The sequence below is a fragment of the Euleptes europaea genome, chromosome 18 (assembly GCF_029931775.1).
Source record: "Euleptes europaea isolate rEulEur1 chromosome 18, rEulEur1.hap1, whole genome shotgun sequence".
In the NCBI taxonomy this organism is placed as follows: domain Eukaryota; kingdom Metazoa; phylum Chordata; class Lepidosauria; order Squamata; family Sphaerodactylidae; genus Euleptes; species Euleptes europaea.
In genome coordinates this window covers 17,930,783-17,948,868 of record NC_079329.1, presented here as the reverse complement: position 1 = coordinate 17,948,868, position 18,086 = coordinate 17,930,783, and the positions used below count along the sequence as shown (strand labels likewise).

The 18,086-nt window shown below is 41.4% G+C and overlaps 1 protein-coding gene across 1 annotated transcript; it reads right to left on the bottom strand.

Annotated features, from left to right (window-relative positions):
• Positions 1-1,335: 1,335 nt before the first annotated feature.
• On the bottom strand, positions 1,336-17,380 carry LOC130490598 (vomeronasal type-2 receptor 26-like). Its single transcript, XM_056864417.1, has 8 exons — positions 17,238-17,380; positions 15,450-15,735; positions 11,401-11,582; positions 10,124-10,415; positions 7,386-8,252; positions 5,963-6,190; positions 5,000-5,126; positions 1,336-2,231 (listed from the first exon to the last, which is right to left on the bottom strand). Exons 1-8 carry the CDS (start codon positions 17,378-17,380, stop codon positions 1,336-1,338), a joined length of 3,021 nt encoding a protein of 1,006 aa, XP_056720395.1.
• Positions 17,381-18,086: the final 706 nt, after the last annotated feature.

Below are 18,086 nucleotides of genomic sequence, written 5' to 3'. Positions count from 1 at the left end.
TCAGTATCCACATATAAGGTTGCACTGATTTAAGACCAATTCCCCCCTCAGGACTTGGGAGACCCCCTCCTCCCCCCCCAAAAAAAATACTGGTACTCAGTACTGGTGAGTACTGCCACCACAAAAATGGGTGGATGTCGCCCAACTCTTCATCAGGAAGAATAAGGTAATAGCAAAGCCAGCAGAAATCTGTTTGATGTCATATGTTGCATTTAGACTGGGGAGACCTGGCTTCAAATTACTATTCAACCATGAAGCTCACTAGATAATTTGGACCAATCGTTATCCCTCTGACTAACTTTCCTGAGTTGTCATAAGAGTCAAACGGGAGAGGTAGGGATGACAACATCACACACTATCTTGAACTGCTGGGAGAAAGATCAGGGGAAACTTGGTTGTTTATTGATTTATTGAAATTAACGGTTTGTAACACATAAAGGCTAGCATACAAAAGCAACTATGACATTCTTGATAAATGGAATCAGATCCAGGCATGAGAGAGGGGCACCTGGTTGCTGTCTATGATAATTTCAACAATGAGAACTGGAAACTGGAGGGAGGGGCTCTCAATGGAGCTTGCTGCAAAATGGTGGGTAGATGCCTCGCAGTTCCTGTTCTCCCTCTGGCATTTGCATAAGGCATGATGAAGATTGAGATGTTTCCGGCCTTTCCCCTAATGGGTTAATCAGTGACAGCGGAAATAAAATTTGATGCATTCCTATGAAAGATCACACCAAAATTTGAGGTTGACAATGTTTGATGAATATTTGTGGGCTAAACAAAACATGCCCACGAACAGACTCTGGAATGAATATGGGAAAAGCTTGAAGTGAAACTGGAATTCAGGGATGAGCGAACGGACCAGGGGAGATCTATTCATCTTTATAGGGGAGTATGTGTCAGTCCTTTGCAGTTAGCTGAAGTAAAGGCTCTTGACATAAGTAGGCCAGTCTCTGGATTCATGTCAAGTTTTTGGTTCTCATGCCTGTAAACTCTGTGTACAGTTTTGCTCGTCCTGTTTTCCGCAGCTGTGCTAATATTTAGTCTGCCCTTCCTGGGAATCGCTTATCTCGGGATTGCTTAGCTTTGTTTTACTTTCACAGGCTTGAGTGCTTTTAAACATGTAACCTGCCTATGTTTCGCCATTAACAGACTTATCTGTTTGAAGACAGTCAGTTCTTAAATCTGTCTTTTTGCTCCTAATAAAGTATTACTGCTTCAGAGTTACCAGCCTGGATGAGTATGTAAATGAGTATGTAAATATGTTCCTTAAGGGGTTTTTTTCCCTGCATATGTCTAAAATAAAATTAAAGGTTTTAGATTGCACTTATATTCTTACTTCCGTACTAGTTGGTGCCTACTATTCAACTCAGGCCTCAGGATAATTATGTAGCATTTCGGGAAGAAGATACAAACCAGCAGCCCAGCACTAGAGGCCAAGATAGAGAAGATCTCCACGGCTACCATATATTTCCCCTTGGTGCTGAGGTAAGATGGAACAAAGGACAGCCAAACACCGCAAAAAACCAACATGCTGAAAGTGATAAATCTGGCTTCATTGAAAGTGTCGGGCAACTTCCTGGCTAGGAATGCCACAATGAAGCTGACAATGGCCAGAATTCCCAGATACCCCAGCACCAAATAAAACATTGTGACTGACCCTTCATTGCATTCCACTATGATTTCTTCAGCCAGACTGTCAGTGTCAAAATGTGGGAATGGAGGAGCAGTGCAGAGCCACACTGTACAAATAATGGCTTGAATGAGGGAGCAACAGATGAGAATGGAGCTTGCCATTCTTTTCCCCACCCATTTCCTCATCTTGGTGCCTGGCTTAGTAGCTGCGAAAGCCACGACCACAGTGGTGGTTTTGGCCAACATACACGAAACAGCCGCTGAGAAGATGATGCCGAAAGCAGTTTGCCGTAAATAGCAGGTCACTGTCTGAGGCTGGCCAATGAAGAGCAAGGAGCAAAGGAAACAGAGCAGCAGGGAGAGGAGGAGAGAATAGGTGAGGTCCCGATTATTGGCTTTGACGATCGGCGTGTTTTGGTTCTTGATGAAAATTCCTAGCACCACAGCTGTGATCAAAGAAAGGAAGAGAGCCAAAGAAGCTAAAATGATCCCCAAAGATTTTGTGAAAGGGAGGAAGTTTAGATCCTTGGCAATGCATTGATCTTGATTCTTGTTTGGATATTGGTGTTGTGGACATTTAAAACAGTCATCCATATCTGAAAAAAAATAAAGAAATACTTGGTTTCAAGTTCTCAATCATGCCCACATTTTTTCCCTGATGTTTCCTCCATAAACTATCTTTCTTAGAAAAGGTGTATACCATAATTAGCAAACTTTTTGTAATAATGTTCAATAAGAGACCAGAAATGGGAGGGAATTCAAGAGAGACTCCAGTATGAAGCTATTGAGTTCGCATACAGACTTAATACTGCCAAGACTGGGTGTTTACATTTCTCCAGAAAATACTTTTCCCTCTGTTGAACTGTATGTACAGTATATATCTGCTCATACACATACACCACACATACACATACCCTTATTGGATCATATATCGTTGATCAGATTCCCCCCCCCTCCATTTCATAGTAACATAACACACACAGGTCCTGCTGGACCTTCCACCTTTTCTTTGTGATAGATCCCACACCACTTCCACATTTGGAATAACTTTGTGGAATAATCTGTACGTGTGTATATAAGTCAGTGAGGATTACACTTTTGCATTTCTAGTTGCTGCTGTCTGGTGCTCAGAGTGAAGAGTGACAACCTTGGCCAGACAAAAATACACCACCCAAGGAATTACCTGATGACAGGTGTTTAGGGTTGCCAGCTCCAGGTTGGGAAATACTTGGAGATTTGGGGGGTGGAGCCTGAGGAGGGCAGGGTTTGGGGAGGGGAGAGACTTCAATACCATAGAGTGCAATTGCCAAAGTGGCTATTTTCTCCAGGGGCAATGATCTCTGTCGCCTGGTGATCAGTTGTAATAGCGGGAAATCTCCACCCACCACCTGGAGGTTAAACAAAATAAATTCACCTATACTATGAATTAAAGCTGTAGTAAAGAATAGTAAGGGGCTCTCAATGGTTCTACAAAATCACAAGTATTCAGTTTCATGTATAACAATTTACTGTGTCAACATTACCACACTAAAACAACGAAGTGCAATGTGAATCTATCTATGTGTCACTAACATGTAGCATACAAGATTATACAAAATAATATTAAAGTAGTCTTAAAGTTGACAATGTAACTCTGCAAAATATATTGCTACTGTGCAAAAATAGCAATGAAACAGAGGACAATGTAGCTTAACAGGATATAATGCTACAGTACATTGTCAGCTTTAAGACTCCTGGCTACACAGAATCCTTGTTTTGTGGCACAAGAAAACTGTTTTGCTATACTGTTAAAAAGAGTGACTTTGTATAGCTAAAATAATAAGAGAGTAAGAGAAAAAGATTCTACATATCCAAATGTTTAAGAATATATAGAAAAATGAAAGTCTGATGACTTAAACAAATTTTGGGTTTCAAACCATTGTAATATTGTTTTGTATGTTCTTGTATGTTACATGTTAGTGACACATAGATAGATTCACAGTGCACTTTGTTGTTTTAGTGTGGTAATGTTGACACAGTAAATTGTTATACGTGAAATTGAATACTTGTGATTTTGTAGAACCATTGAGCGTCCCTTACTATTCTTTAACACACCACCTGGAGGTTGGCAACCCTACAGGTGTTGGGGTGGTGGTTTTGCTTTTCCTGTTCCACCAGCCCTTGGTCTCAGCATCAGCCTGTTCCACCTGTGCTCTCTATGGCCTCAGCTGCAAGGGAAAGTTGGACTTGGATCTGGGGAACCGGGTTTGATTTCCCCACTCCTCCACAAGAGCAGCAGACGCTAATCTGGTGAATCGGGTTGGTTTCCCCACTCGTACACATGAAGCCAGCTGGATGACCTTGGACTAGTCACAGTTCTATTAAAAGCTCTCTCAGCCCCACCCTCCTCACAAACTGTCTGTTGTGGGAGGGGAAGGGAAGGTGATTGTAAGCCGGTTTGATTCTGCCTTAAGTGGTAGAGAAAGTCGGCAAATAAAAGCCAACTCCTCCTCCTCCTCCTCCTCCTCCTCCTCCTTCTTCTTTTCTCACTGACGTCTTCCTCCACCTGCCCAACTACCATCCTTGCTGCTGGGAGCTGCTGGGTAGTTTGTACATCCTTGGTAGTTCATATATACTCCTCTAAACAGCCCATAACAAAAACCACCACACCTTTTTTTTTTTCTTTTGCTTTCTTTCTTTCATTATTACAGTCTTGGTTTTCTCTGACTCTGCTAGTTTCACTTTTACAAGGCAACCAAAATTATCCTAACATCATAATCTGTGCTCATTAAAGGAAGGGAGGGAGGGAGGTTCTTTGGGATTTTTTGATTGCCTGAAAACTGTAGTCACATTCATCTGTGAGGTATTCCAATCTTGAAGGATATGGTATATGACTTTGCCTTCCTTTCTCCTCCCAATGCCTGCCCAGTTGTGCCAAATTTCCCCTTCCTTTCTACACTCCCCTGCTTGCCTGTGGCACTCCAAATCAAATCTACCTCAAGGTCCTCCTTCTACTGCCTCCCTGCTCTGATGCTTTGCCCTTCTTTTGGCCACCAAATTCCATCCTTTGTCAGTCTTCCTCTTCCTTGTGCTACTCTCTTTTTCAAGCCATGTGGCTGCAGTGCTATCTGTGTTGTTGTTGTTTGGAAGTGTTCCTATCAATTTTCTCATAGACTTTAATGTTAAACATGGGTGCCTTTGCCTCAAAAGGGGGACCCCCAATAATGAAACAGTCACTTTTGGAATGAATAATAAAAAAACAAAGAAATGATCAAAACTACCAAGCACAAGTTTAGATCCAACCTGATGAATATATTAGAGGTGGAGAGATTTTGGATGTGAGACTTTCATATCATATTTTAACATTACACATTATGTCACATACCCTTCTGATCTGAAATCTTCTCCTCTGGACATGGAGCACAACTGTAGCAACAAAATGGTGCCCCCTCCTTCTTTTTTCTGCTATAACCAGGTTGACAGTTGTCATTACACAGAGAAAGGGGAGGGACCTACCTTGAAAAATGTAAGGAAAATGTGAAACTTTTCTAGTTTATCAACTATGTTCTTTTCAAAGGCTGTAGGTTTCAGCAATTCAATTGAGGGCACAAAAATGGATTAAAAAGTAATCCAAAGACAAGAAAACAATTTGAAAATTAGTGATACTGAATTTCACAATTTTCCTAAGTGAGTAAATGACTGGGAAGCTCACAGATATGTAATGGAATTTATACAGTAGGAGGAGAAGGACCACTTAGGCTATTGGAACACAATCCCAGTTACTATTATTATAACCAGAGGACATGCAAGGCATATAAGGGGGTCACATTTCAGTCCTCCTCTCCCCTCACACTCTTTCTACTTTTCCTCTTTCCTCCCTCAGCAGTCCCCACAGTCTCACTTCTTTGACTACTTTGTTCTTCCTTCCCACCTATCAAGATTTAGCAAATTAAATCAAATTGATTAATGCAACATTAGATCATAACATAAATATTAGATATAGACACATGCCATAAGATATAGACACATGCCATAAGTAAATAACATAAAAATGTGTCCAAATACAAAAATCCCATTCAAATACAGCTTAAATACCAAGTTTTATCATACTCTTCCTCCCTCCAGCAGACACTAATCCTCAACAATCTGTTGAGATCTTTTTTTAAGTTACAATGTCTGCCTTGACACAGACATTGTTTCTACAGTTTGAGGATTTTTCACACACACACACTCACACACACACACCATTTTTCAGTCTCAGAAACATCTGCTCTACCTGTGCATGGCCTCATTTTCTGATTCATACTTGGAGCCAAGTTCAGAATTAGATACGTGATTTGGATCCCACCTGATTAACCATATTATGCCATGTGATGGCCTCTTCATTAATGTTGAACTCTCTGCCAGGTGACCCCTCTGGGTCCATCCTTCCAACTTTCACTCTTACGAAGGTTTTGTTCGGCAAAGTAACCCAGTTTATAATATCAAATCCGGCTGCTATTTCACCATCCTCATTAAAAAAGATCAGGTCTCCAGCACTGTTGTTGAATGAGATGCTTCTCAGGAAAGGGTGAAGCTAGGTGAAAAATGTGGATGTTAACAAAATGATCATTTAAAAAAAAACCACACTAATATTCACAAGTCATAGGATTTGAATTATTTCATATTTGTTTAAAGGGGGGGAGCCATAGAATAAATATGGCTAAACAAGAGACCAAGTTTTCAAAAGGAACTTTTGGATCTAAACCATGATGTTGGAATTGTTAAAGATATTCTATTCCTTGCCTCAATTGTCAACCAAAAGGGAGAATGCAACCAAGAAATCAGAAGACGATTGTGACATGCAAGGTCAGCTATGAGATAATTAGAAAAAGTCCCATAGTGTAAGGAAGTGTTTCTGGAGACCAAGATCAAGATAATTCATACTATGGTATTTCTGATTGCTATGTTTGGATGTGGAAATTGAACAACAAAAAGATGACAGGAAGAAATTGTTTCATTTGAAAAGTGGTGTTGGAAGAAAGTTTGAGGGATACCATGGACCACCAAAAAGATAATTGAGTGGGTTCTAAATCAAATCAAGCCTGAATTCTCCCTAGAAGTTAAAATAACTGAAATGAAGCTATTGTACTTGGGTTGGTTTGTGAAAAGACAAGAGTCACTGGTAAAGACAATAATGCTTCGAGAAGTTGTAGGCAGTAGGAAATGAGGAAGACCCAATGTGAGATGGATTGACTCAGTCAAGGAATTCATGGACTTCAATTTGCAACACCTGAAACAAGTCTGTTAATGATAGGACATTGGACACATGACCCACACACTAGTGTTCCCTGCCTTTATTCCAGAACATGAGAGCAAAGAGAAAGTGGAGCAAAGTGTAATGGGTTTGATTTGCACAAAAAAGTAAATCTGAAAGGATGAACCAGCAAAAATCAGATATCTGATCCCATTTCTAATTAGACAAATTCTCCAATGAATACTCTAATATTTGTCAGAGAAGTACATAAATGAGTCGAATTGCAGTGACACACAAAGTTGTTTAACTGGTCCATAGGAAAGAAAATTATGGGGAACATCATGATTTGATGCTTCAGTGGTACTTCAGCATCTATGAAAGGGGAAAACATTAAGACATGAGAGAGGTTAAAGCTTTTTACCATAGAGAAACGCTGTGTGGATATTTGGACATGATGCTGCACTCCCTGCATCAGATACTTTCACACATTAGAAAACAACCCAAGGGATCTGCTCTGAATATCAGAAAAAATTACCTTCCAAGGCTGTAGATTTAAAGGATTCCATCTACTTCTGTCGACAATTGCTCCATTTTTCATTCTGGATGCGTACATCTTATGTAAAGCATGTGCAATGGCATAGACTGCATTGTAGATGCTATAGCTCTGGCCAGTCATGGTCATTTCAAAAACAACTCCAGGTAGACTATCCAGCCTCTCTTCTCCTGTGCAAGCATTATTCCTTTCCTTCTTTTCATCAGAATCAGACAATGTACAGTTGAAGGCCTGTTCCCAGAAGACCATGAGAAAACCATCTTCTTGTTGTAAGTCAGGGTGTATTCTCTGAAGGAATTTTGTAAAATCCAGTACCTCATTTGAGTGAATTGTAAAGGACAAAGCACCATGGAAGATGTTCATGTCAAATTCCCTGTGCTCTGTCTGTGATGAGAAATCCCAGTGGGCTGTCATAATCCATACAATTCCCTTGAAAGTGTCGGTAATACCTCTTAATATTTCATTAATATATATCAACCATTTTAAAGCATTTATGGTCTGAGGGTCTGCATTTACAACAAATAGTCTGACATTGGAACTGGCAAGGGAAACAGCCACAGGTACAATTGATTCTAATGATCCAAATGTGTGTGATACCTGATATATTGCTGGTGTCTTTTCAATGTGGGCTGCACAGATTCCATGCTGGAAAAGCATAGAGGTCAAAGTTTGGACAAATTTTTCTCCTTGATCATCATCCGTTGCCATGATCCCCACCCATGTCCATTGGAAATGCAAAAGGAGCTGGATGATGCCACTGTACTGAAATTCTTCATTGGAGACCATGCGATAGAAGGAAGGGAGCTGAGTTTTAACATCTGTCACTGGAGCAAAGACACAGTAGGCCATCTGAAAAAAAAATATGTTCACGATCACAGTTCTCACTTATGATGAATTACAATGAGTCATTTAGGGAGGGGCTGTGGCTCAGTGGTAGAGCCTCTGCTTGGCATGCAGAAGGTCCCAGGTTCAATCCTCGGCATCTCCAGTTAAAGGGTCTAGGGCAAGTAGGTGATGTGAAAGACCCCTGCCTGAGACCCTGGAGAGCCACTGCTGGTCTGAGCAGACAATACTGACTTTGATGGACCAAGGGTCTGATTCAGTATAAGGAAGCTTCATGCGTTTATGTGCTCGTACCAATTAGCATTTGCAATGAAACCGAGGGAGAAATCTCAAAACAAACAAAAAATACTAAATTGAGTATTTTTTTACTTCAATGGATCTGGAAAGGTGTAACACTGTTTAGGATTGCATAGTAAGTTGGGAATGTGGAAGATTTCACTGGGAAATATGCATACAGCTCTCGTGACATGAAGAAGAAGAAGAAGAAGAAGAAGAAGAAGAAGAAGAAGAAGAAGAAGAAGAAGAGATCCTTTTTTGTATGCCAACTTTCTCTACCTCTTAAGGGAGACTCAAACCGGCTTACAATCACCTTCCCTTCCTCTCCCCACCGCAGACATCCTGTGCGGTAGGTGGGGCTGAGAGAGCTCTGACAGCTCTAACGTTCCCAAGGTCACTCAGCTGGATTTGTGTGTAGGAGTGGGGAACAAATCCAGTTCACCAGATTAGCCTCCGCTGCTCATGTGGAGGAGTGGGGAATCAAATACAGTTCTCCAGATTAGAGTCCACCGCTCCAAACCACCGCTCTTAACCACTACTATACCAACAACAAAATTAGAGATGTTATCAAAGACATGAAGCCGCCTTATACTGTCTCAGACCACTGGTCCCTCAAGGTCAGTGTGGTCTAGGCAGACTGGCAGCTGCCCTCCAAGGTTTCAGTCAGAGGTCTTTCACATGACCTACTGCCTGCTCCTTTTAACTGGAGATGCCGGGAACTGAACCTGGGACCTTCTGCATGCCAAGCAGAAGCTCTTCCCCTGAGCCAAGTTTGCAGATTTTGAATATTCTCATTTCCATTTTGCTATTACATGTGCAAATTGAACTCATTGGCCTCGTGGTGCAGAGTGGTAACCTGCAGTACTGCAGTCTAAGCTCTGCTCACGACCTGAGTTCAATCCCAATGGAAGTTGGTTTCAGGTAGCCGGCTCAAGGTTGACTCAGCCTTCTATCCTTCCGAGGTCGGTAAAATGAGGACCCATCTTGCTGGGGGTAAAGGGAAGATGACTGGGGAAGGCACTGGCAAGCCACCCTGTAAACAAAGTCTGCCTAGAAAACGTCGGGATGTGACGTCACCCCATGGGTCAGGAATGACCTGGTGCTTGCACAGGGGAACTTTACCTTTTACCTGAATTTTTGACCCCTTTGGCCTGGCCCAGAATTGCAGCAGGATGAGTTAATATTGAAGCAGCACATTGCTGAGATTGTAGAATGGGCTGTAGCGCTTCAGACTACTGAGGAGGCGGTTACATTTTTCAAACTTCTATGAGATTAATACTCCCCTGTAAGTGAAATACCAGCATACAATAGCAGGCAAAGGGCTAGGATCAGACCTTTATCCCTGATGGGCTACTTTTAATTTAGTGGAATTTTCCCCTTGAGAGCAGTATGGTACAGCTAAGAATTCCACCTAAATATTCTACCACCACAGTCTCCTGAGTATGCATATGCATAGACATCTCTCTCTCTCTCTCTCTCTCTCTCTCTCTCTCTCTCTCTCTCTCTCTCTCTCTCTCTCTCTCTCTCTCTCTCTCTCTCTCGTAGAAAATGACAGTCCTGAAGGTATAGTAGGACAGTACAGATGTAAAAACTTGTTTTACCTGTGAGATCTTATAGATGCTTAAAATAGTAATTATGTGAAGGGCCATTTCAGAGTTAAATCCCCCAACCACAGCAATTAAACTTTTTGTCTTGTTGCAGTTGTAGTTGGGGACAATTCTTTCCCAGGAAGATAGAAGTTTCAGGGTATTTTGCTGAGTCATCCTCACATTCAAATAGCCATCAAAGATCTGGAACCCCAGGCTGATATTAGGTAAGATCTTGGGGTTTTCATTAATCTGCTTCACAGCAAATACAAATGACAAGACTTGCTGGTAGATCTTTGGTGATACACTGAAGGTAGTTTTATGTTATGAAAAATATATATTCAGAATTTCAAAAACAACCCATTGAAGTTTCAGATGTATTTTTAGTTGTATATAGTTTTTTTGCATGTTCATTTTGCTATTTATTTATTTGTGTAACAATAATGTACATTTCTCAATATATCTGTACATTTTGCATATAAAAAGTTGCACATAGTTTCAACTCCATATAACATATGGAAATCAGAAACTTTTAAAATATATTTAACCTATGTTTCTCAGAAGAGGCTCAAAAGGTAAATATGATGGCAAAACACAGCAATCACACACACACACACACACACACACACATACTTAAACTCACCCCCCACCCTCCCACCCCAGTCGGAAGGAAAAGAAGAACCCAACATCAAACAGAGCCACTAGTTGCATAGAATCAACAGAACCAGCTGAAGGCTCAAGATAGCAGCTTCATGTTGGGGCCTTAGCTGAAACACCCCACATCTGAGCAGAGAATGACTATTCCTCTTTGATGGATAACAGAGAGAGCGAGAGCTTTTTTTCAGCAGACAGGATGACACCAACTGTTGGGCTCTGCCAGTTTTAAGGTGAAATTCATGGGCACACTACTGTCAAAAATAAGCATATATAAATCCCATGGATTTCGAGATAAGTGTTCAGCCATTTTTGACCCACTTATTTTAGTGCAAGATTGAGCATCCTGTGCTCAACTGGGTCTCGACTGTGCGCAGTCTCATCAGACCCAGAGCCCAGTCACTCCTGGCACTGAACAATTTGTCCTGAGTTGCTAAAGAAAGCAGCATGCTGAATTCTTTTCCTCCAGCATCTGCTGCCATGTGGCACTTGACCTCGACTGTTTCTTATGTTCTCAGGTCATGTGTGTAATCGGCAACAAGGCAATGTTTCCAAGTAAAGGAGAGCCTGGCGGCTCTCACTCAAATGCTATCTGGAAGACATCTAGCCTAATACAGAAAACAAAATGAGTTCCTTACAAAAGTCCATCTACCACCATAGTTCTAGGGTTTTCAGTGTAAGTAGTTTTATCAAAAATGCATCCATACTGAGTCACAATGTCTCCAATGATTACATCACCTCTCTGAGAATACTCATGTGGGAGCTGGAAGAGTTCAATCATGGTACACATAGGGTGTACCTTGCCAACAACTGCAGGTAGCTGTAGCCACAGAAAGAACATGAGGAACAGAACTATGTCTGGCATCTGGGAGCAAATTATTACAGAATGTGTTTCTCTTTTGTCTGCCCCCTGATGGTTTTCCCTGTCCATAATCCCGACTATGAAGAGCAGAGGGAAATTTTATATGAGAGTTCATCTTTTTCAGATTTATAGTGGGAATTTGTTGGGCCTCAGAACATGCATGTGACAACTGGCAATATAAAGGGTAAATCCTAATAATTAGAGATAATGACACCACCCAAACCATTCCTCCAGAGGAGTGTGCGGTGTGAGACATCACTTGCTTCAGAAAAAGAGACGAAAACAAGTTTCTCTGTAATCAGCATAATTTAGGTGAACATCAGGGACATGTATGACTTAATCTGATCAAGAGGGGGGAAATTGCTACATCACAGAAAGTCCTCAGGGTGGAAGCAGAGTGAATTGGCGTATTTGAGATATCAGGCAGCAATGCTATTCCTAGGGTTGGGCAAGCACCACCTAGCTGATTGAGAGTCACTGTTTGAAAAAAAACAAAAACCCTGAGGCTAAGTTCTGATATTGTGTAAAATCATGATTTAGTGTAACTGTAGTTATGCAAGTCATTCCATTGTCTATGGTTTGCTACAACTGATACAACTAGAACCTCAAGTTGGCTTGATAACCACAGCTTATTATTGTTGTTGTTGTTAATATTATGGTTGTTATTGCTATTATTAAGAGCCCTGTGGCGCAGAGTGGTAAGCTGCAGTACTGCAGTCCAAGCTCTGCTCACAACCTGAGTTCGATCCAAACAGAAGTTGGTTTCAGGTATCCGGCTCAAGGTTGACTCAGCCTTCCATTCTTCCGAGGTCGGTAAAATGAGTACCCAGCTTGCTGGGGGAAAGGGAAGACGACTGGGGAAGGCACTGGCAACCCACTCCGTAAACAAAGTCTGCCTAGTAAACGTCAGGATGTGATGTCACCCCATGGGTCATGAATGACCTGGTGCTTGCACAGGGGACTACCTTTACCTTTATTGTTATTATTATTAAAGGGAACCCATTAATTTTTAACTGGAAATGTTTGTAACTATTATTTTAAGCCACCTTGAACCACAAGAAAAAGGGATTAAATAAACATCCAGTTGGGTCCTGGAGATCTCTTGGAAACACAGTGGCTCTCCAGATGGCAGAGATTAATTCCCTTGGGTGGGGGGGAATGGCTGTTTCGGAGGGTAGACTTTATGGCATTATATCCCTCTGAGGTCTTACCCTCACCAAACCCTGCCCTCCCCAGGCTTCATCCCCAAATCTCCAGGAATTTACCAACCTGAAGCTGGCAACCCTGGGGTTGGGGTGAGAGAGAATCTGGAGCAGGATGTTCCATTCCCCTTCATTGTGGACACAGCATCTTTCATCAAAATCCAGAACCTACAAGCAGATTTTGAGGCTCCTGGCTTTAATTTTGGATTAGTTATGCCTGTAAAAGTTAACTGCAGCTTCCAGTACAAAAGGGCAAGTTGTTCGGGAAATAACCTGGGCCGGGTTCTGTTTCCTTTCATTATGGGTTCCTGTCTTCAACCTGAAGCCAGAGGCAAATTTTGAGACTCCTAGCTTTAATTTTGGATGAGTTACCACCTGCCACAGACAACCATCGCCTCCGTTGTAAACTCCCACAATCATCCTCATTAGCCAGTAGACAATTTTGAGGTTTCTAGCTTTATTTGTGGATGAATTATGCATGCCAAAGCCTGGCAGATGGATGGATGGATGGACAGACATATCCTTTTATTTATATAGATTCTGCATTCCCCTCAAACCATTTTAGCAGTTGGGTTTAAGCAGAAAGCTCAGATTCTACTTTCACCCAAAGAGCTAAAATGCCATTCTCAATGTTCTTGCCCCATATATCAAGTATCCTAAGAATGGATGGAATTTGGAGGATTGTCTCAGATTGCAGATAAAGATTCAAAAGGAACATAACTTTGGGTCACTGGCTGACATGCAGGGCATATATTCAATAGGGAATTTTATCAGACTGCTAACATATTAAAAATGCTTGTAGAATTATATTTAAATAGTAAATAGTAATTATTTTCACCTAATCATAGATTAGACCAAATAAAAATTTATTTATTCAAACTATATGTGGGATAAAAAAGAAGGCAATTCTGATCACTAACTAATAGGCCTTATTCAAGTGTAAATTATTTGAAATGACTTAAGTTCTTTCAAAAGGCACCTATGCTAAGATGCTAGTGATGTGACAATGCATTTAAATTTCATTAATCTGTTAACTGAATAAAAGACAGTGGATAAATTAGCTACATTGCTTTATTTTTCTGGCTGCCTCTTTGGTAATTGTAAAAAGTAGCAGGATCAAGGATAATACCCCAAAGCCAACACTAGGTGCCATTTTTCTACTACTTGTATATATGCTATTCTAGTTGCCCATGGTTCTAAACTTCAGTTCTGAAAAGGTAGAGTGGTAAACCATCCCATCTTACTAAAGTCTTTGCACTTTGTATCATAGTATCAACATTAGAACATATATCATTAGCAACATTAGAACATTATTCACAATGAATATAAGTAAATTCAACTCTAAACCACAGTCTCTGTAGATACTCTCTGAACATAGGTCAAGAGAAGTCACTGTCACTTAAAGTTCATTTCAGTATCAGTTCTCTTACCCCATGCCAGTTTCTCCATTTCTTTCCATTGACTTCCTTCTTGCCCTTCTCTTTCTCCAGGTCACTCATTGGCTTCTTCTTTCTCTTTCTCATCAACTGACCTTGTTCTCCCTCAACTTTCCCACCCTTCTCGTCACTTGCCCTACATTCTATTATATTGCAAGAGCAGCCATTTCAACAACACTTGGGGAACCATTATTAAGGAAATAAAATTCACATCATTTCATGAAGCCTATATACAGTATAAGCTGTCAGACTCCTCCCCCCACTAAGAAGTACCATGATGACACAGGGGCCAAAGACTGGTATAAGTGTAAGACACTGCTCCTCATAAAATGGATACCTTTCAGAGAGTTTTGGGAACCATCTTTTGTGTAAAGCCTGGACAGTAAGGCAGTTGGCCACTGAACTTTTCCCTTGGCCTTAAGGTGTGCCTGGCTATACAATGGGGCTAGCTCATTATTGCTTTGTTTCACCCTAAGGTATTTTAATCAGCACACTGAGCAGACCATTACTTACCCTATCTGCACCCATCCAAGCAATCAATCAGTATTCAAGAGAATGGCCCAGGCATTCTCTTGGGCCCTGACAATTCATCAAGCCTTTCCTATCTTTTTGTTGGAACCCCAGAAAAGCAATCAATTATTTGTCTCTGGCTTTCCTGCCAGCTTAGCTCATACTGCCTCAGGACCCATTTTGGGGTATAAATATTGGTCCTTCGGCCATTCATGATGTGGGTGTGTTCCTGATCCGTGCATGCACCCCCACGTGTGTGGGCTCTTTTCTTTGCTCATGGAAATGCTAGTTAGTTTCCTCTGCAGTGAGCTTTCCCTGGATGTCCCTTCAAGACCGGTAACTATCACCAATCCTTGAAACCCTATCCTACTTCCTCCTTTTTCTCTCAGTCAGCTTATGTATGCTTTGTGTGTGCATGTCCATTACTTGAGATAAATTTCTTGTTTTTACTACTTCTTTAATAAAACCCATGTCAAGGGTACAGCTACCTGCTCATTTGAGAGTTTTCTACCAGGACTATCCTGGTATACATAGGTTATCAATCCCAGTTACCCTCTCTCATTCTCGGTTTCCAGCTAATTCCCAGAACCAAAGTGGAGACTGCCTACTTAGGGTAACAATAGTAGGATTAACCTTTGGCTGTACTGTACTTCTACAGATGTAGAAGCTTGCTTTACCTGTGGGATCTTGTAGATGCTTAAAAGAGTAATTATGTGCAGAGCCATTTCAGAGTTAAGTCCTCCGACCACAGTGATCAGACTTTTTGTCTTGTTGCAGTTATAGTTGGGGACAATTCTTTCCCAGGAAGATAGAAGTTTCAGGGTGTTTTGATGAGTCATCCTCACATTCAAGTAGCCGTCAAAGATCTGGAAACCCATGCTGATATTGGGTAAGATCTTGGAGTTTTCATTAATCACAGCAAATACAAATGACAGGACATGCTGGTAGTTCTTTGGTGATACACTAAAGGCAGGTGTATATTATGGAAAAAAAACATTTCAAGAATCACCTATTGAAATTTTAGATGTTATTACTCATATTGATTTTGTATTAGAATGTTTGCTTATTTTTGAGGATGCTTAAAAACTTTAAAGCTATTAGCCCTTTGCTTAAAGGCTAACCGATGGTAAATCAATGGAATGAGGACCTTAGAACTCTATCAGTATTTAATGCATGGTATATAGACAATTGTGTATGGACACAAGTTTTTATAGAAACTTGTGTGTAAATCTGCCACCACTGTTGTTACATTTTTGTCTCTATGTATTCCGTTTTGCCATTTTTAAAAATTCTATCTAGTTACTGGGCTTTGAGGTTTTTTTATCCTTGAAATTTTAGTTGTATTTTAGTTGTATGTGTCTTCAACTCCATATAAAAATATGAAAATCAGGAATATAGAAGAAGAAAAAGAAGAATAGTTGGTTTTTGTACACCAATTTTAACTACCTTTAAGGAGTCTCAAAGTGGCTAACTATCACCTTCCTTTCCCTCCCCACAACAGACATCTTGTGAGGTAGGTGGGGCTGAGAGAGTTCTGAGAGAACTGTGACTAGCCCAAGGTCACCCAGCAGGCTTCATGTGCAGGAGTGGGGAACCAACCCGGTACACCAGTTTAGAGTCTACCGTTCTTAACCACTACACCATGCTGGCTCTCAAATCTTAAGTATTAAAATATGTTTATCCTGTGTTTCTCAGAAGAGGCTTAAAAGGAAAATATGATGGCAGGCATAGGGAAAATACAATAAAACGCTTAAACTTATCCCCCACCCATGGGAAGCAAAGAAGAACTCAACAACAAACACAGCCACCAGCTATATTGAATCAACAGAACCAGCTGAGGACTAAAGACAGAAGCTTCATGTTGAGGCCTTAAGTGAGAAGCCCTGTATCTGAGCAGAGGATGAACGTGCCTCTCTGATGGAATTTCACAAATAGCGAGAGTTGATGGGAGGAGTTGATGGGAGCAGTACAAACATTGCTAGCTTGTTAGGTAAGCTTCAAGTACAAATTCTTTGTTTCCTTTTTTCAACAGACAGGATGAGTCTAACTGGCTCTGCCGGTTTTAAGACGAGACTCATGGGCACGATACAGTCAAGACCACCATATATAAATCCCACTGATTTCAACAGAAGTGTTAAGCTATTTTTGACCCCCGTTTTTCAGTGGAAGATTAAGCATCCTGTGCATAACTGTTCCTTGATTGTGCCCAGTCTTTTTCAGGGAGGAGTACATAAAATACAGAGCCCACTCACTCCCAGAACTGAAAACATTGTCCTGGGTTGCTGGAGAGAGCAGCAAGCTGATGTCTTCTGCTCCAACATCTCCTCCAGCATTTGCTGCTCTGAGTCACTTCACTGTGACTGTTTCTTATGCTCTTAGGCTATGTTCTCAGGTAAAGCACAACCTGACCACTCTCACTTAAGCGTGATCTCAAAGACATACTGAAAACAAAGTGATTTCCTTACAGAAGTCCATCTACCACCATAGCTCTAGGGTTTTCAGTGTAAGGAGTTTTATCAAAAATGCATCCATACTGAGCCACAATGTCTCCAATGATTATGTCACCTCTCTGAGAATACTCATGTGGGAGCTGGAAGGGATCAGTCATGGTGCACAAAGCGGGGACGTTGCCCAGAGCTCCAGGTAGCTGTAGCCACAGAAAGAGCACTAGGAACAGAAATCCGCCTGCCATCTGAGAGCAAATCATTTCAGAATGTGTTTCTCTCTTTTGTCTGCCGCTTGATGGTATTCCCTGTCCATAATCTTGACTTTGAAGGGAAGAGCGGAATTTTATTTAAGCATTTGTCTTTTTAGATTTATAGTGGGAATTTATTGGGCCTCAAAACACGCTTGTGACAGCTGGCAATGCGGAGAGTTAATCCTAATAATTCGAGATAATGACACCTCCAATATCATACCTCCAGGGGAGTATGCCGTGTTAGACATCACTTCCATCAGAAAAAGAGAAGAAAACAAATTTCTTTGTAATCCACATAACTTCATTGAAAATCAGGGACGTGTATGACTCAGAGTGCATTCCTGGGGGTGGGGGAGTCATTTGGGAGGTGGTGTGATCCCATGCCAGCATAAGTGCCCACTTATCACAGTATACTGGGCACTTACACTGGCACGGTGGGCATTCCCATCAGCACCTGGGCACTGTGGAGCTGTGCATGGCCCCCACACCGCGCAGCCTCTCCGGGAACAAAATTCTGGAAAAGAACAGCAGCGTCCGCGTAGGGAGGGGCAGTCCTGGTGCGTTCCCAGGGGCAGAGCTGACTTTACTCAGCTTCCTAACCCCTTCCAGCCCAGGA